The sequence below is a fragment of the Solea senegalensis genome, linkage group LG12 (genome assembly GCF_019176455.1).
Source record: "Solea senegalensis isolate Sse05_10M linkage group LG12, IFAPA_SoseM_1, whole genome shotgun sequence".
Lineage (NCBI taxonomy): Eukaryota > Metazoa > Chordata > Actinopteri > Pleuronectiformes > Soleidae > Solea > Solea senegalensis.
In genome coordinates this window covers 23,655,585-23,675,362 of record NC_058032.1, presented here as the reverse complement: position 1 = coordinate 23,675,362, position 19,778 = coordinate 23,655,585, and the positions used below count along the sequence as shown (strand labels likewise).

General features: G+C 40.4%; 2 protein-coding genes across 3 annotated transcripts; both read right to left on the bottom strand.

The window, feature by feature from the left end:
• Positions 1-889: 889 nt before the first annotated feature.
• LOC122778163 lies at positions 890-12,635 on the bottom strand. Of its 2 annotated transcripts, none has more exons than XM_044039781.1 (9): positions 12,415-12,635; positions 12,198-12,315; positions 11,275-11,432; positions 9,872-10,128; positions 9,088-9,175; positions 6,818-6,930; positions 5,514-5,666; positions 4,948-5,035; positions 890-1,988 (listed from the first exon to the last, which is right to left on the bottom strand). In XM_044039781.1, the coding sequence occupies exons 2-9, from the start codon at positions 12,292-12,294 to the stop codon at positions 1,950-1,952; spliced, it is 993 nt and encodes a 330-aa protein (XP_043895716.1). In that variant the 5' UTR covers positions 12,295-12,315; positions 12,415-12,635; the 3' UTR covers positions 890-1,949. The 2 variants fall into 2 exon arrangements, with proteins under 2 accessions (XP_043895716.1, XP_043895715.1); XM_044039780.1 differs by having other exon boundaries at positions 4,948-5,038; positions 12,415-12,633.
• Positions 12,636-13,393: 758 nt separating this feature from the next.
• leprotl1 (leptin receptor overlapping transcript like 1) lies at positions 13,394-19,571 on the bottom strand. The gene is made up of 4 exons (XM_044039991.1): positions 19,459-19,571; positions 17,834-17,909; positions 16,297-16,483; positions 13,394-15,926 (listed from the first exon to the last, which is right to left on the bottom strand). The coding sequence occupies exons 1-4, from the start codon at positions 19,472-19,474 to the stop codon at positions 15,810-15,812; spliced, it is 396 nt and encodes a 131-aa protein (XP_043895926.1). The 5' UTR covers positions 19,475-19,571; the 3' UTR covers positions 13,394-15,809.
• Positions 19,572-19,778: the final 207 nt, after the last annotated feature.

The window sequence follows — 19,778 nt, the reverse complement described above, 5'->3', positions numbered from 1 at the left end:
GTTTTGCATTAGCATGTGGCTGAGAAGGTTCGCCTCTTCCTCTGCAAGAGAGAGAGAGACAGAAAAAAGCCCAAAACATCCATAGTAATCAATCTGATGAAACCAAACAGCGGTATATACGGAGGACACGGGCGTAAACAACTCTTAACTCAGCTGGATTCTCGTCTCGTCTCCGCGGGGAGAGAATAAGACGTGACCGTGTTTTTTCCCCTTTTCCGTTGAAGTTGTGATCCTCCAACAGCAACATGTCAGAATTTGTTTTGTGAGATTAGAAAGAGGAATGTGTCTCTTGATGTTTGTAAATGTTTAATAAATGCTTTCTTTTCACAAGAAAATAGTCATTTGCAAACACACGGGGCCTCTATCTCTGACGTATGAATATGCAGCACATGCTTTTAGCAGAATATATTTATCTGTTTTTCTTGTGATGGGTAGCTATGTTCCCATTAACTTTTGGTAAATATCTACCTAATGATTATTAAGTGTCTGTCCAAAGAAATCTGGTATGTGATTGCAAGATCAGACTCTCCATGATCAGATTTATCGGGTCTTTTGGATCCAGTATGTAAAATGCAGGTGACAAAGTGTTTAACCCTTGGTTTTTAGCTTGGTGTTGAATATCTTTGATGTGTTTTCTGATTTCTGATTGTTGCTCTACATTTACCATCAATGTCACCGGCTCTGCTCGCCTCGCCTCGACACGGCACCGCGCGGCTAAGTTGCGTTTCCACTAGCCTAGTACCTGGTACTATCTGGTAAGGTTCCAAGATTGTTGATTCTAATGATTCAGTTACACTGAAAACAACTGCTTTACAAGTCACTAGTCACTCATTTGTGTGTGTTTGCGTCACGTGTAAAACAAAGTCAGTTTCATGCAGCTGTGCGGTGATGACTCCGCCCCCAGACTATTTTTGTAGTGGAAAACCAACCTAAATCGTGCCGCGGCAAGGCTAACTGGGACCATAGGTGGAATAAGGGCTTTACTGGTTTAGTATCCTGGGTGTACCCTCCTAAATCCTGCTCAACATCAGCTGGGACAGCTCTTGTTGACAATCTCCAAATACATGGGCTGTTGGGTGCGTGGATGGCTCGATTGTCAGATTAGCTCCCGAGCAAACTTCTCTGCTTTCTTGTTGGTTCCTCACAAAGCCATTGGTGGATGCTACACCAGCCCAAACATGCTCATCACTGAGGGGTGCGTCACGTGAGTGAATGCATCCTTCTTGGCCCAAACATTAGCCTTGGCGGTAAACTGTTGTTGCCTTTGCGACACGTGTTTAGCAAATGTTCCGCATACGACGGAGCTTGCGAGTCGTCGTCATTAGCGCAGGAACCAGGATCGCCACCTTAGATGAGGACAAGCTGGTGCATAAGTGAATGCTCTGATCTTCCGAGTCAACGCGTAGCGAGTCCTCAATGGGGAAACAATCAGTCGAGCTTCATGTTGGTCAAAAAAAAAAAAACACGTTTCTCGTTTCCTCTGCGCACCAGCTGCTGGTTCCCCTGCGAGGAGTCGCTGGCAACACAACAAAAAAAAACCCAGAACATTCTCAGGTGCTTCTGCTCCTATTAGTGGTGTTGATTACAAGGTTTGAACAATAGACAATTACTGGAAAAATGTGACCAGGCAACTTTAGGCACATGTGATGTGCATGTGTCACGGGGGGAAAAGGAGGACAGCAGCGACCACAGTGTTTAATCCAGTCATATATCACGAGGAAGATGTTTTTCGTGACAGCCAAACAATTGTGGAAGACAAACAAAATGTATGGTTTCACGGGTCGGTTTTTCCAAGATTTTCTGTTTTCTTTTTTTTCTTTTTTTTCACACAATGACTGGGAAACATTCTACATAGCTAACCACACACGCAAACATCCAGTCATTATCTTCTGGTTTGCAGAAGGTGGGAAGAGAAAACGCAGATGAGTCCCGGCTCCAGGCTTCTGTCCTCATGGAGGTTTCTGGTATCCATTGATTGGAGTCGCTGCCTGAGTACAGAAAAAATAAACTGTAAGTAAAGATGACCAAAGTCAATACGTCTCGAGTGTTTGCAAGAAGGGATACGCAGTGAGAACGGGTCATAATGGCATGTCTTTACTTGCAGATAAAATCTCCGCTTATTCTTCTTTCTTTATCCACCTCCTTCCAATACAAGTGAATGCACGTAAGAAGCTTTAAAACTATGGGTTGATAAGTGTGGAAATCTAGCAAAAGCAGGTTAACTGTGAATTTTGGCCGCCATTGTCGCCGCTTCTCCAGCTTGTTGTGAAGACAGAATAACGCAGGACACGCAACGCAATGCTTGCAGAATGCAGAAATGCGTAGCAGGTCTACGCAAACGTGGAAAGTATGACGCGACCTTAAAGCAGCGATGCACTCGCAGCTGACAGCCAGTACGTCTGAAGTTTCAAAGTTTCATTTTAACCAGCAGATCAATGTTTCTAATATCAATCGCTTCAGGCAGCAGTTGTGGTTTTCTCCCCGTTCTTGTGTCACATTACTTCTTCTATCTACAGGCTGCGAATTCGCTGTTCGCATAAATCATGTCAGAGCTAGTAATGTGTTTTATCATAGCTGTTTCCTTTACGTCTCCGGCAGTCCCCGCTCCTCCAGCTAAATTCCCTCCCTCTCTCAGCTCTGCAGGGACTGAGAAGAAAAAGAAAGAAAAAAAACACACTCCCAGCATCATCTGCACTCAATCAGAATAATTATCCCGAGAAATGCAATGCAGAGCCCGTGAGAGGTGAGGGGAATGTAGCACAGAGGCTACTGGCAATCACTTCCCTCCAGTCATTATTAGTCATCTCTCTGCTGCTTTGGACGAGGACGTGGACGGTTTGGGAAGACGCCATGTGCAGCCGACAGACGGGGGGAAACTGAAAAGGCCTGATGTGACTCCGGTGCAAAGAAACGATCAGTGATCTCTGAAGGCTCTGGCAGCACAACAGCTCCACTGGGGACTGGCAGCCATTCACACACACACACGTATTAGCATTATGTTCCATCTGTCAGGCTTCTTCTTGAAAAACACTGAACATGTCACTCTGAAGACATGGGGAGCTTTTAAGAAAATTCCCCGACGCAGCCAGCAAACACCTTTTTGGGTGCTTCCTTTTAGAAAATACCCGAGGACGACGATGATGATGAAGCTTTTGAGACCGTGTCAGGATTTCTGAAGGAGAAACTAGCTTTTTGTCAAACATTGCGGGGTTCCTCTTTGATTGCAAAAATGGATTTTGCAATCAAAAGTTTCTAAAAAAGCCTCTAACTCAGACAAAAAAACTCAACAAAACACTGATTAGACTCCAGTACCCATGAAGTATCAGTTTTATGGATTTTCTGGCAGCGCTGCAAGTCGACAGGGGGCTGGCAGTTGTCCTCAGATGAATATCTTTGTGTTTAGAATTTAAATTTCACCCCTGAGATTTGTACTTGTCCCCGGTCCAAAGGTTTTGAGGGGATGAACCCGGCGAGAGGATCTTCTCTAAAAAAAAATAATGTGTTCTGTTAAGTATGTGCCAAAGCTTTAAAAATATGAGTTTGACCAAACGCAAAGTATCAACAGCGCTCGTAAACCACGCAACGGCACAAATCTGAACCTTTGACCTGACCGTGGAACGAGATGGCAGTGAATTATTTGACTCTTTGTGAAATATCCTTTGGGATGAATGAATAAAAAACACAAATAATAAGCTACAGTACATGAGTACTTTAAGTTGAGTGCTTTTCTCATGAATGGCCATCAGGGCGCGACGACAGACATTAGTTTCTTTGTAAGTCTGTAAGAATAAGACTGTACTTCTCACTTTATTGTTCGATTCATCGATTTTTTTTTTTACGACCGTGGTTCCCAGAAAAAAACAGACAGAGACAAGATTTGTTGATAATGGTATTTACCCACCCTAAGTACTTATGTTACCTGTCAGCGGGTGATTTATAAAACAAAAACCCTTCTAATCAAAACATATTGACATTCTACCAGCATGATTTGGTAAAGCGGACACCTCGCGGTGTAGTTCCAGTGTCTCAACTGAATCAGAATACAATAAAAACATAACTATTGTATTTTTTTAAAAGTGTTTTAGCAGCTGTGCAGATTCTCTCTCCCAACTGTCATAGATAAATCAGAAAATGAGGTCAGAATCATATTGGTGGTGCGGGGGAGACGAGCGAGACGCAGCGCCAGCACAGCAGCGACGCACGCACGCACACGCGACGCGTCCACTGTGAACCTTTTTAAACCCCGTCGGCAGCCAAGGGGTGTTTGAATTTCCCCCAGCAGATTCGTTTCAGGAACCTTCACGTTAAATCTGCAACTAAGCTTTGACAAGTTGATTGATAATTAATCAATTTTCCAGCAAATATACTTCAAATTTTCCTGATTTTGACCCCTGAAATGTGAGGATCTGTTGCTTGTCTTTGTCAGGTATCGCAGTACAGTGAACATATTAGTGTTGGAGCGTCTTGAGCAGCTGGGAAATTTCCTGATACTTCGTAGGCAAAATAATGAGGACAATAACAGGCAGATTATTGGATAATGAAAATAATCGCCGTCCATATTCACGTAGGAGAGATCTGAGGAGATCTGAATTTGTTATGTTCCATATTTGCTTGCCAGAGAGCTTTTAACTAACCCAATGGGTACTTCAAATCGGCTTTCTCTTCTAAGAGCCTGCAGCTGACAGAGACACCCACGTAGATGCATGCGTCCAAGATGAACTTTGGTGAATTTAAACACTTGCTAATGAATCTCTAATATTTGGCCCCGGAGGTTTGCACACGTCTCCTGTCCAAAGACTTCCTCAGACTGCACCGGTGCACTTTAATATGGAGGGACGTTTACGCGTTTACCTTTTCTGCCGCAGTGGAGACGATTATTCAAACACAACCTGGTGCGACGTTCACTTTCAACTCTCCAGACTTTACAGAGGGCATTTAAAGCAATACCTGGTTAAAAAACTCCTCGCACAGCGAGTTTGACTTCTCCACCCGAGACTCCAGCGCAGCCACTTCATCCACGTCCCATGATGTCAAGCTGCTTTAAAAAAAAAAGGCAGGTTAAATATATTATGAAGGCTGTGCATAGGTGAAGGTTGTACGGGGACATTAAAGGTCCAGTGTGTATTATTTAGAGGTACCTATCAAGAGAAAATGAATAAAATATTCAAAAGTCTGTTGTAATTAATGTCTTAATAACCTCAATATTATGAACGGTAGTGTTCTTGTCACCCAAAGGCCTTCGTACACGTGTGATTTATTTGTACGTTCTTAATATTTTATGAACCTCTTATGCAGAACCTCACACCCACTTTCGTTTTTTTTCAATCAGCATGCATGTTGTTGCTGCTGTGACATTCAAAATATTCAAATAAGATGATGGATGCAGGATCATCTTCAAAACTGTCACACAAACATCCTAAAATTCATCCTAAAGTGACAAAGTGGTAAAGATGAATCGCGCAACATGTACATGTACAGAGTTGCTTCCGTTTGCTTTGTTCATTATTTCTTACCCGTCACAGCGCTCTGTGTCCTGCAGGGGGCAGCGGAGGCTCTGGTTGGGACCATCGCCATGAGAGCTCATCCTCAGTTTCTCAGCTTCCTTTTCCAGCATGTTGACCTGCTGCAGCAGAGCGTCTCTCTCCTCCATCAGAGAGTCTTTGAACCTGCGAGGTGAAGACAATAAAACATAAGTTCTCACATCATTTTCTCACAAAAATCAATATTGAAATTGGGACAAAAACTTCAAATCTGGACTATTTTGGTGTCCTCAAACCTCTGAAGTTTGGGATCCTCTGATTTTTTAGAGGCGTGATTTTAAATGGCATTTGTGCGTCGCGTGTAGACGCTTGTCTTCTTTTCCTCAGGACTTTGTGGTTGTGGTTAGACTTTGACTGACAGCAACAACAAAAGCAAACAACCTAACAATGGAACCAATGAAAGCAAACCGCCCAACAGCTGTCATCCGCCACACTGTTTGGGATTTTTAGTTTTGTAAAATCCAACTGGCACATGGAAATCCTTTTTACAAACTACTCCCACGCATTTCAAGAACAATCAGTAATCAGTGTCTTCCTGTTCGTCACTTAGATTAAAATGCTCGTATAAGACACATTCGCAGACTTCGGACCTGTCGCGAGGCGTCAGATCTGTTAGTGTTTTTGTCTTGCTTAGTCAGTTCTTGTGTTAGTTTAGGTTTAAAGTCACGTTAAGTTCACGTCACTCTTGGTGTGGGTTTTGATTTTCACTTCCCCTTTTATTTTGGTAAATGTTCATGTCTTCCTGTCGCGTTGTTTCTTCATCTGTCTTGACACATCTCCCCTAATTCCCTCATGCACTTCACCTGGTGATCCTTAAGTAATCACTCGCACCTGCCCTTGATTCCCTCTTCCCTACATAGTGTCCCCAGTCCCTCTGTCACGTGCCAGTGCGTCATTGATGCTACAGAGAAAATGTCAGTTTTGTTTTGTTTTGTTTTGTCTACTTCAAGGAAGAAGTGATTTTGATTTTGTTTGTTTCAAGAGGAAAATAAAAACTCTTCCTTCATCGTGCCTCCTGTCTCGTGCATTTGGATCCAAGCAGTGTGTTCGCCTTCCTAACTGGACCCCACTAAAGCATATAAACTACTATATGTGTCTCAGAGCAGAGGAAGTTGCAGAATTTTCCATGATTTGAAATTTACTTTTGAAACGTTTAGCAACTTTTTTAAGTATGATTAGTCGGAAAAAACAGTATATTTATCACTTCCTAGATACTTTAATGTTCCTACAGCAGGTTTCCTGTGTTGTGGTAAATTCATCAGTAATTAAACACCTACCTCTTGACGCAGCACATCCAGCAGCGCTGTTGCTGACACAACCACTCAAACTGTTCCGCCGTCTCTTGCAGTTTCCTCAGGCTTCCTTCGTTCTCCTGCTGCAGTGCCCTCACCTGCAAAAAAAACAAAACACTTTTTTTAATATTAGACAACAAAAAGGCAGTAAATTACGAGGGTAACGTGATGCTCAGCATCTTTCTGGGGTTAAATCCTGATCAGAGGAAGAAAAACAACCCTCGCGCTCACTGCTGTCGTCTGGACGGATGAGCAAATCCACGAAAGTCAGACTTAATCTCTGACTCCCATAATAATTCACAGACTTGATCCACCACAAATAAATGTTCTCACAAGTTTTTTTTTCTCTCTGAATCTGCAGTGCTCTCTGGGACGTGTGCAGATCTCAAACAGAAGATAATTGTAGACGTGGTTGTTTGATGGACTGGTTGAAGCAGAGGCCAGTGAGTGAGCAAGTCTCTGAAGCCAAACGTAAAAAAGAATTGTAAAAAAACAAAGCAGCTGACAGGTATTGAGTAATGTTTCACTAATGCCCAGACCCAAACACAGGAACCAAATGCCAGCAAAATCTGAATTAGTGTGTTCTCTAGGGTGGTTGTAGTTTTTAAAATGTGGCTATGGAACGTACATTTAAACTTGAGGTTTTACATTTCATGAAAATAATTACTCAAAGTCCTGTGTTGGGCTGTTAATCTTTTTTTGAAACTGGCACACTGCCACGCTGACCAAAATTAGACCGAGACAGCATGTATGGTGATAATACATTACTGGAGTTTGGAGGAGCTGGCAGTGAAGCTGAGGCTGTGCTGCGTTATTTCTGCGGGAGTTGGCTGAGAGCGTGACAAAGAGAAATACTCCTCATTCACTGAGAAGCTATTAAAAGTCCAGCACTTACATCTACTGTAGATATGTACGTTCACTCAAAACCGCAAAAGATAAAGAAAGTGTTTAATCCTGACATCTGCTGGACAAAAATGACATTGCATGAAATAAATTGTATTTTATTTTATTGTAATTTCCTAAGTTGTCAGTTTTGTGTGACTGCTGCAGTCCACTTTTTCACATGTTTAGTTTTTGTTTAGTAAATTTAATTTAATGCATGTTCCCTGTGTCTTGTGTACAGTTACAATACATGTGTTTGTATCTGAATATGAATCTGAATATGTGTTATTGTTGTTGTGGTAGTCATAAACATAGAAGACATTTCTCACTTATCTTTCCAATTATCCAACTAGCCAGGTAGTTAGTGCAGTATCTAGCTAATTATTTATCTAGCCAGCTAGATAGTGTGGTATCTTGCTAATTATTTATCTAGCCAGGTAGTTAGTGCAGTATCTAGCTAATTATTTATCTAGCCAGCTAGATAGTGTGGTATCTTGCTAATTATTTATCTAGCCAGCTAGCTAATTCACTATAATTATGTATCTAGCCAGCTTGTTAGTGCGGTACCTTGCTAATTATTTATCTAGCCAGCTAGCTAGTTCACTATCTAGCTAATTCACTATATAATTATCCATCTAGTCAGCTTGTTAGTGTGGTACCTTGCTAATTATTTATCTAGCCAGCTAGCTAGTTCACTATCTAGCTAATTCCCTATATAATTATCCATCTAGTCAGCTTGTTAGTGCGGTATCTTGCTAATTATTTACCTAGCCAGCTAGCTAGTTCGCTATCTAGCTAATTCACTATCTAATTATCTATCTAGTCAGCTTGTTAGTGTGGTATCTCGCTAATTATTTATCTAGCCAGCTAGCTAGTTCACTATCTAGCTAATTCACTATCTAATTATCTATCTAGTCAGCTTGTTAGTGTGGTATCTCGCTAATTATTTATCTAGCCAGCTAGCTAGTTGGGTTTGGTATCTAGCTAAATATCTCAGAGTTTTAAACACATAAATAGACTTTATTCAGTCTTTAAAATTGACTGCATGGCTGCAGGAAACCTTTATATTGTTGATTTGCGAAGGTGTGTTTAAGTGCGACTTCTTACTGACAGAAACATAAACCACTCCAGTCTCATTTCTTCTGCTACAGAACATAATAAAACTTAACGTGCAGCCATTTACATGTTCTGTGCTTTTTTTTTTTCATTTGTTCTAAAACGTTTTTCTGGAGCTTTATCTGGCCTCTGCTCAACAGGAGACCGTAAATACAACGTTCATCTGCTTTCAGGGGGTCACAGACAGGGAAAATGGAAAACAACTCCTGAAGAGAACATATAGATTATGATGTAGAGTATATACTGTTCTTCTTTACCTCTTTCTGATGCGCATTACTTAAATCCTTCAACTCGTCTGTCAGAGTTTTGTTGATGACCTCCAGCTCCTCCAGATCCAATGTCTTCCTGTTACACACATTATTCATACATACATACATATAGAAAAGTCAGAATGATATTTATGACATACCTTTAATTTATTGTATACAGCAACAGTGTTGTACATTTTGGCATTCTGTTTCACTTACACTGTCAATAAAATATATCCTTATGATGTACAGTGTGATATGTTGTACCATAAGAAATAAAATCTCCAGATTAAGTTCTTGAAATAATAAAAAACAACTATGAAACATTGGTATTAGGTGGGTTTTTAGGCAACATAGTATGTAATAACTGTGTAATAAAGTAGAATACAGTTCAAGAGGTAAAAGTGAACGTATATTTAGATCTGCAAGCAAGTATTTGCATAATCTATGAATCTCTACATTTTGATTCATAAAATATCAGAAAATGTTGATCGGGTGTTTCCTGAAACCTCTAAATGATGGTGTTCTCACCTGTCTTGTTTTGTCCACAAACCAAAATGATTCCGTTTTAAAGACTTTCTTTGTTATATGGAGCAAAGAAGCCAGAAAATATTTACATTTAAGAAGCTGAAAAATCACAGAACTTATTTTAATAATTAAAATAATTCTTCAGCAGACAGATAGTTTTTGTATAAATTGTAGTTCTAGATAAAATGATCAGTAAAATCAGTTTTGGTGGTTTCTACTTCTGTATCCATCTCCTGTGAGAGTCTCCTGTTGCAGGCAGGTTTACCTGTGGAGCTCTGCCTGGAGGCCCTCTGTCAGCTCCGCCCTGTGCTGGGCCTCAGCGTGCAGCTCCACTTGGAGGCTCTCTGCCATGGCCGCTCTGTGCTGTGCCTCAGCGTTGAGCTCGTCCACCAGGCCCTCCAGCTTGACCTCGGAGCTCTGCAGACAGAACAGCTCTGAACCGACCTGTCGCAGCAGCTCCGCGTCGCAGGAACTCTCCTCCACCAGCAGGACCACGCGTTGCTGCAGCGACACCACCAGGTCCTGCAGGAAAAACACAGCGTTACATACTGTACATGCATTTAAGTGATCTCTTTTAATGTATGTACCCACTTTATAGCACTTATTTCCTTATAATTGTCCCTTTTGTCAGCTGTGATGTAAAATTGCTGATTTTCTCAATGGACTTTAGTGCTGAAAGTGAGCAGTTTCGACACAAACTTCAATTACACGGGAAAAAAAACCAAACCTGAACTATTGTTTTGATGGCGTAAAACGTTCCAAATCCCTTTTATTTATCTTGTACAGAATCTACAAATGAAATCCAACTATTCATGCAGGCCAACAAAATTGTGGCAAGTCCAAACCTGAAGCTACGTCAAATCTGTGCAGGGAAAATAGAAGAGAGTCACACACTCACAACCTCATCTTTAAACGGCTAGAAAATCCTGGTAAAAATGATTGTATGTGGTACAGAATTAAAAACAATTTATAAACAAACAAACCAAATCATGCTTGCGTTTAAAAGCTGCTCACACCTGTGTGACCTGTGTCAAACAGCCGGGAACCGTAAAGTCTGGTCCCTGCAGCCAAAAACTCTTTTAAATATGTTAGGACTGGCACTGACTGACTGTGAGCCCAGTTCTGGGCTGTGATTAGTGTAATTGTAGCAGAGGTGGCTCACTGGTTAGTCATGGCTATGTTCCTTTAAAGAATGGCCACTGTACGAGTTTAAATCACATCACTCTGAGTCTGAGCTGGACAAGGTTCACCCTTCAGCAACACGTTTGAATTATTAAAACATAGGAACCTGACATGTGACTCTAATTTACCCAAAATAGCTTGGAGTGATTCTTGGTGAACTTGGAATTAAACTCCTTTTGTCTTGTTATTTCTACACTTATGTCTCAGTAACCTGATATTTTTAAGGGAATAAGAGTCCGTTTTGTTGTTTTGGTGCAAAATAAAGACTTTTAGGAAATATACAATAACATCACCTGAATTTTTTTTTACATTTTGATCCAGAAGAACTTTCTGGATCTGTATACAACTTTCGCTGCTTCTAGCTATTACCATCGTACATACACGTGACAAAATTCATCGCGATCGGTGAAGAGCTATCACATGAAGACACAACACAACAATGGAATCAAGGTGTACAAAATAAGTGTAAGTGTGTGTGTTTGTCACCTGTTGCTGCTGGATCACGCTGGTGAGCTGCTCCTGCTTCATCCTCAGCTCCATGTTCAGCTGCTCCTGGTGGACGAGACGCGAGGTCACGGCGCTGAGGTCGTTCTGCAGCTTCCTCTCCCGCTCTCTGGACAAGAGAAAGTCCCTGTCGAGAAGAGCTGCACACACACACACACACACACAGCAGCAGAACACAGATGTTTGGGGACCTTGATCTGGTTTATTATACTCATTATATATTTATTATATTACTAACTTATAACTAATGAAACCTGCATCTCATCAGAGTGGAATCATTTGTGCCTTTAAATGAGCAAAAAAGCATTTGTATCACAAAATATGGGAGTTTTGTGACTTTATGACACTGTAACTTGTGAAATGATGAAAAATTGTTGGCGTATTTGGTGCATTTAATTAAATAATGAATCAGTGAAGCGCATTTATCTTGAAATAACTGAACTTTACAAGGGTCATATCTTTTTTTTTAAAGCAGATAATTCTTCTCATGTTTAATTATCTTATCTGTTGCCATTATTGTGTTTTTTGATTATGAAGTAGCAAATTAAACACAAATAATGACGTTTTGTGCTACAATAAATGATGCTGTGTGTTTGAAAGAATTTGAGTCTGCAATAACTCAATTATTGTTCATAATCAAGTCATTATTTGGTTCATAAAATGTCAAAAAGTGTTGATCCTGGAAATGATGTTCTCAAATGTCTTGTTTTGTTCACAAAACCAAAATGATTCAGTTTGAATGATTTCTTTGTTATTACGGAGCAAAGAAACCAGAAAATATTCACATTTAAGGCGCTGGAAAATCAGATAAACTTTGTTTTGATTATTGAACGATGATCAAAAATAGTTGACGCTGACTGACAGAGACTGGATTAGATGTTCTAATGTAGGCAGAGAATCCTTACCTTTGTCGTGAGCCAGGCGCGTGCACTTGGCCGTCAGATACTGGATCTGACTGTAGTCCTCGTCCCGCTGTGATCTGAAAAACCTCCTCATGCTCATGTGTTTCTGAACTGCTCTGACCTTTCATAAAAAGAATTGGAAAAAGAACAAAACGTGCCATGATCCTCAGGGCAGAGCAGGAGCGTCCCTCATGGTCAGAGAAGACAATATTTAACTCACCTTCACAGTTCCTCTGTGTGAAAGACAAGACCTGGACCTTTTTCTAAAGCGAGATTAAGCATTAATCCAAGCTGCTGTTGCCATAACATGGAGGTGAGGTGGTGATCTACTGTTGCGATGCCAACTGGCCTGCTGCTTGAATAAATAGGAAAGTGATGAGTCATAAGTACTAAATTATGTCTTCTTTTTCTTCTTCTGATGAACTTGTCTCCCTGAAGGCAGCGAGTGCTGCAGGAGCAGCTGAGGCAGAGCCGACGTGTTCAGTCACAGCGGCAGCCTCAGGTTAGTGCTTTTATTATGTGGGATTATAGTTTGGTTTTGTTTTTTCATAGAGGAAAATCCCACTGGTATTTGCCCTGTGAATGTACAATACGTGTGTGTTGTGATCCAGATTTGATTAAAATGTGTTAAATATATGATATTAAGACATAATATGACCACAACGTGTCGTCAGAGATTAAAGAAAACATATTGCAGCCACTTTCATTTCAATTTTAAAGTTTTGTTGCCTTTTTTAATGTAAAGTGTAACTGCTCTTACACGTTCTGCCAGCAGAGGGAGACAAAGAAACCTTTATTCATTTGTGAAAAAGAAATATTATTTTATCATTTAAAGATTTATTTTCACCTGAAATTATAACTTTTAATTTTATTATGAGTTATAATCCATCAGTAAACATTTGTCTTTCCTATGATAAATATTAAACAAACTGATAATCTAGACTAAATGATTTATTTTATTGTGTTTTCATTAATGTCTCGTGTAACAGATACTATAAGATTATTATTCTTCCTGCTCCTTTTCATTTATGTTTCTCTTTTTGTGTGTTTGTGTTTACTTGAAATAATAAATAAATAGGATTGCAGTTAAAAAATATTAAGTCTGTCAATAATGATAATTATCACAATAATGCTACATATTTATTTTATTTTCAGCCTTTAAGTCTGTGTGATTGTATTTAGAGTCACTCAAAGCAGCGGATGTTCAAAATTGGCCTTTATTTAAAAAAAAAAAGGGAAAAGAAACCCACCATGCTAACTGCATAACTGCTGCTTCATTAACATAATAGTTGGAGATAGAAAATGGCTTTGGACATTGACACAAAGCGTCTCATTTAAAATAAATAAATACAACATCCTGCCCCAGCGGAGGAAAAAACATAAAAATGTAACATCACAGAGAAACTCGCCCCACAGCTCCACGCCGTGCTCCGTCACGTCACACAGAGAGTCAAGAGACAAAATTCAGCTTTAAATTCATACGTCCATCAGACATCGGTCCACAGACACACACTTCTCCACCACCACCAGTGGGTAAATCTACTGTTACTGTTAGCGGTTTTGTTTTTGATTCAGTGTGGCGTCAGTCACATGACAACATGCACAAATCATGTCAGTAGTTTTCAACATTAGCATTCTTTTAATAAAAACAAAATACTGAAAAGCTGCCGAAACTGAGGTCAGGATGAACTCTGGAAGAATCAAATACGAGACGGAAAAACAAAATGTCAGTTTCAAGTGAAGTTTCGGCCAATTTCCAATGTTTTTCTCTCCTTTAAAAACATTCTGCTTGAAGTTGGAAACACCCAACGTAAAACATTCACCTTCTGTTCCGTTTAAATAAACAATCTGACAATTATGAGCTTTCTTCGACCAATGAAGACAGACAGACAGTCTCATTTCTGTGGCGCTGGAGCTGAGAGGTGATACATCCTTCTAGAAAAGATTAGTGGGTAGGCAACACCTTTTTTGTCGTAATTAATGAATAATTCCATAATTACAATTTAAACATGACGTAAATCAAGCGATCTGAGAGAGAACTAGACTTCCAACACACTTGTGATTTGTATAAGGTGTGTTTTTAATAACTGTATATCTGTTGGACAAATCTAATCAATCAATGGATGTTTTAGGGCATATTTGCTGCTCCTCTTGGTCTTAAATTTAAGTCAACTTAACATTTCTGTTTAATTATTGACTAACAATAGTAGAAATTAGCACTTTACTGGTCAGTTTACAAGACAAATGAGAAAAATCTTATCTTCCAAAGAGAACATTACTCCTAAACATCATTATCCAAAGAAAAGAAAACAAAAAGAGAGAAAACGCAGTTAAACTTAACAGCAAAACGGATCCAAAACTTCCTGCAGACACAGACTGAGGAACTAAACTTTAAAATGAAAAGTAAAACAGGAAAACATCACTTTTTTTTACCCTGGAAATGCTGGTGTGACGAAACACGGCGGCGCGAGCAATCGACCGATCTGGAACTAATGTGTTTAACTAACTGTGGACTCTTACTTTGAAAGAGTCAGAGCAGACTAGTAGTCACATTTACAAGCTTAAGGCTTGTTAGCGGCTGACCGGGCCTTTTTTTATAAGCAGCCCCGGCTCTTACGTTAGCTTGGCTGCTGTCCTCGAGCTAATCCCGTGCTAGCCTGGCAGCTACTACAAACCTTTAATGCTTTCTTGACCTGACAGTGCAAGGCTAACCCCAACTATCAGATGTACAAAAGAAATAACACAGACAATATGCTGCCTGCATCCCAGAGGCCCGAGGAAAAAAAAACCTCTGAAGTGACAGCGAAAACTAACACTTTTTATCCTTTTTATGCAATGAGAGAGAGAAAGAAAGGTCACATCTCTGGAAATAGCAGATTTAAATTACATTTACACATTTGAAGGGGTCTAAAAGACGTGCATGGCTGATGGCAGTTCTTTCACACACACACACACACACACCGGCTTGTTTGCCAAGTTTCACAGCTTAGTGCTCGTAGCGTTGAGAGGACAAAAATCTACACTCTACCAGCTGAATTTGTACACTTTCGACAGACACATCCAGGCTATGAAGTCCGTGTCCAACGAAGAGGGAGCTTTTTCATAAAAGAGACTAAGTCTAAGACTTAACATCAGTTTCCTGCTGATTAACTGTCACATCTAACATCTGAGCTCTACGTGTCAGAAAAGCTTCTTCACAGCATTTTTAGAGCATCAAAATCATCAGGAAGAAGAAAGCCATATTAACCCTGTCCTTTTAGTCAGATCACATGTTTTGATTGGATTTTTTGTTCATTTCAATGCTCATAATAGAAGCTCACTAACACAGACGTCAAATAAGCAAGACTCAAAATGAGGAAAAGTCCAGCTGAGGATCAGTAGTTTTCATCCCACTAATGTCAGTTTGACAAAATGCAGGCAGTAGAAATAAAGATAAAAAGAATCAAATAAAAAGAACAATGTATTGCACTGGTTTGGAGTGAGTCTATTGATGGGTGGTGGTGGTGGTCGTCATATAAATAGCAACAACAATAACCAAACAGCAATACCATAATAATCATAATAATAACGCTAATAAAAACAGTTCCGACTAAGGTGTTCTCTCCCTCTGCTGCTTTACCACTGCTGCCAGCTGAAGTCGTCGTTGGATCCGAAGATGAGGAAGAAGCCCAGGATGGTCCCGAAGATGACTAGGTTACCTGTTAGCACGAGCGCACACGCCCCCCATTCGATCTGTGTCAACAATGACGACAACAACAGTTAAACCCTCGATAGTTTACTACCGCATCTGTCAGTTTCTCTGCACAGGAACCAAACGTACAAACCCATTAGATCAGTTTGAACGTTTTTCAGCTTCTTAAATAGTAAGAAGTATAAGTATTTTCTGCTTTTTTTCATCTTTTCAAGGTAATCAACGTCTTTGAACATGTTTCGGACCAAACTTTTCATCGATGAAACTTGGGGTTCCCACACAAAGTTCCATGTCTTAATTTAAAACGTATTCACTTAAAAAGCAATGAATAAAATGGTATAAATTCAGATTTGTACTAGGGATCCGTTTGGTGACTCTATTTCACTGCAAGGCAAAGCGAAACTAACTTACAACTTCAGCTCTGGCGAAGACTATGGGCAGACCGAAGGCTGAGATGACGATGCCCGTCGTGAGGAAGATGGCCAGCTCTCTGCAGGCGTTACTGGCCGAGTCTGTATCGTCCACCACCCTCCGCGAGATGCAGTAAGGGATGGGAGAGAGGATGTAGAAGAAGAGGAGGAACAGCGGCCAGTATTTGCTGCGGAGACAGAAAAAGGAAATATCCATCAATAGTTTCTTAGGATTAAGACATAAACAGTTATTACAAATTCAGCCTGCTGATTTACCAGTTCAAAACTGAAACTAAGCACATATTAAATAGAAACCGGTTAAATTGTTTTGGGAAACACGCCCAGTATATTAAAGTAAACAAACACCAACATTCTCTCATTCTCACTACTTTTAAATTACTACTACTTTGGCGTTATTAAGCAAGAGAAATATGCCCGCCCTGCCGTAACAGAAAAATAGAATACTTTGACAGATTTGATTAGTTTACAGTCTGAGTGTGATGGACATAAAGTCTCTTTGTTGCATTTAGTGTTGTCTGAAATGACATGGCCTTAACTAATGTTATGTCTTTAATTAAATTAATTTATTTTCCTGGATTTCCGGGATTTCATACGTCTCATTTTCGGGAAAAATATGAATCCCTAGTGTGCAACAGTAATACTACTGTAATAGTGTGGTCCTGTGAAGGCAGTGATCCTCAACAAGCCTGGGTCTACTACACCTAATACTGGTTCACTCAGTGCTGGCTACGGGACCACAGAGCTATAATGTGGTGACAGCAAATGTTCCATTCTCTGTAGAAAAGCCTCTCTGCCACTCCCAACAACACATTTTCAGTGTTGAGTGTTTCTCTGCTGCAGCAGAAGCCACAAGAAATTGTGTGTATATGGTAGCGAATGTGCTTCTCGTCCTGCAAAACACTACGTTATGTTTCTGTTTTGTTGGGTTTTATGTTGTATATAGTTGCTTTCTATGTTGGAGGGTGTCGACAACAGGATTACCAAGAGATGAAACAGGGAAAAAAGAAATCAGTTTGTTACTGAATTTGATCATTTTTCACAACAGCATTTCTCGGTAAAGGATGAGTTTCATTTTACATGATGTGATATCCAAATGTACTTAAGTTTCACTTTCAGTCCTGCTCTCTATCTATATATACACTCTCTCTCCTTTCTTCTTTTGCAACGGATTCATCATTAAATTAGCTAATCTTGAGATGAAGGTGCAGCTGAGTTTTCACAGGTATCTGCAGTGAATCTTGCAATGAATCTCTGCAACTTAACAGTGGGATTTGGAGATGTGAAGCCTCCAATGTGTGAAGACACTAAAAAAATCATTGCGTCAGTGAAACAGGAGATAAAAATCATCATGATCATTAAGGAGAAGATTTAACGGAGACTGAGTTCAAGGGTGCATTCACTCTTATTTATAGCTGTGAACCAGTGACTTGATCTCCCATGCTGCATGCACCAAACGTGAATAGTATCCTTAATAACAGACACAGTAGGATTACATGTTGTGTGACAGTGGTACTTACTCGTACACGGGGAGGGCACATCCGAGCATGAGGAACATGAGGCCAATGGCCCCTCCGAAGGACAGGCTGATGAGAGCTGCAGGACAGACGGACACACAGAAAAGAGAATGATCAGCAAGGACTGAGCCACATAACCTCAGATTCTGCCAGTACAGCAGCGAACGCTGTGACGGTAGTCTTGGACAGAACCGTCACCCATGGTGCAAGTGGGCGAATCACAAACATGTCCTTGTTGTTAAACGTTAATAAAGCAGCTGTTGGGGTGAATGCTGTGTATGATCATCATAACTTTGAGGAAATAGTTTAGCTTTAAGGGTAAACAACTGGACTTAGCAAGTTTGTTTCACCCCTGACGCGAATGGCAGAATTGCTTTTTGAGAGGTGAAAGATCTTTAAGAAACTGAAATCCAATAGCCAGCCTTTAAAGGTCCACTGTGTGCAAATTAGTGATATCCAATGGTGAGATTGCAGAGTACAACAAACATTTATCCTATTCCCAAGCACACTAGGGAAACGATGGTGGCTTCAGCCAACCAGAAAGAATGCAAACACTCTAACACAACTCTCTCCACTTTATCACCTATTCTCTCTGCCAATTCCTCCTTCTTCTAACCGTGCCGCTTAGTGGCAAACCACAAAAACAAACAATGGAGCAACTTTGGTGTTCAAACCTAATTGGTTTTTCCCAAGAAATTGCCCAGCATTATATCCTCACTTCCTTTCTTTGGTTTGCTGGATAGTACGTTTGCATGTTAGGCCGGACCAGAGTTCAGATGAGTTTTCAAACCTGCCCAAATGAAACAGACATTCGAGAAAATGGACTCTGGTTCGTTTAAAGCAGATCAAACAGCTCTGAAAGTGTGATTCAAAATACAGAACTGCATGCTCAGTTTATTATGTCCATTCAGGCTGCTGTAGAAACAAGGCAGCACACACTAAAATACACAAAAAGGTTTTAATAAGGCTAGAGAAACAAACTTTTTATTTTGAATACTTATACAAACATCGTAATGGGTAAGTGATTCAATTTTCTGCCAATAAACGCTCCTACAAATGTTACACACTGGACCTTTAACACACAGAGGACCCTCTCACTGAGCCTGAATAATCACAGCAGCAGCAGGGCCCCTGGCTACTGTGGCAATCATGTGATGAATCTGCTGGTTTCACATGTTATAACAGCGTACTTCGCAGTCCAATAATGTAAACTACTATGTATACATGTTAAACTAATTAAACAACGCAGTAGGTGGATGTGTTTTTTAACTGAATCCACATGCACAGCATCTCGATCACAGACTTAGCATCACAACAATAATAACTACAACGTTCTCCTCCGCTAACAGGATCAGCGTCAACTGAGGCTGCAGTGTTCGACGTTGCGTGGCGACTAACTCCTAGTAATTAATGCGTAATTGTTTATAACGCAGCTAATCAGATGAGGTTATCCAGTTAGCGTATGCTAATGACTTGTACTGGCCCCGCAGCTAGCTAGTACAGTTAGCTCCTGGGACGTAATAACGCATCAATTTAATCTCCGCGCTGTTTTTTTGCGCAGGTACACGAGCCGAATCTGTGTTCAGACTCTTTTAATTTAAGGTACAACACAGTGAAAAATGGCTAACCTTTAATCCCGGCCATTTCTCTTGGACAAAAGCCCGACGTACAGCCGCGGTGAGTGACAACAGTGCCCCCTTCTTCCCACGGCCCGGAGTCCGAGTCCAGCACCGCGAGCCCTGATGCCTTCACGTTCTGCAGCTAAAAACGGAATTATGTGTACTTATGCTAAGAAGACGTTCCGGGAAAACACTGTTTTTACTGTTATTGTAACATTTAACGTGTGGAATCCTGAGTCATTGTTCACAACTTTACTATACTTATTTTTCCGCACTTTGCTGACTTATATCCCAGTATTCCGCATTTTTCAATTGCTTCCTCCTCATAC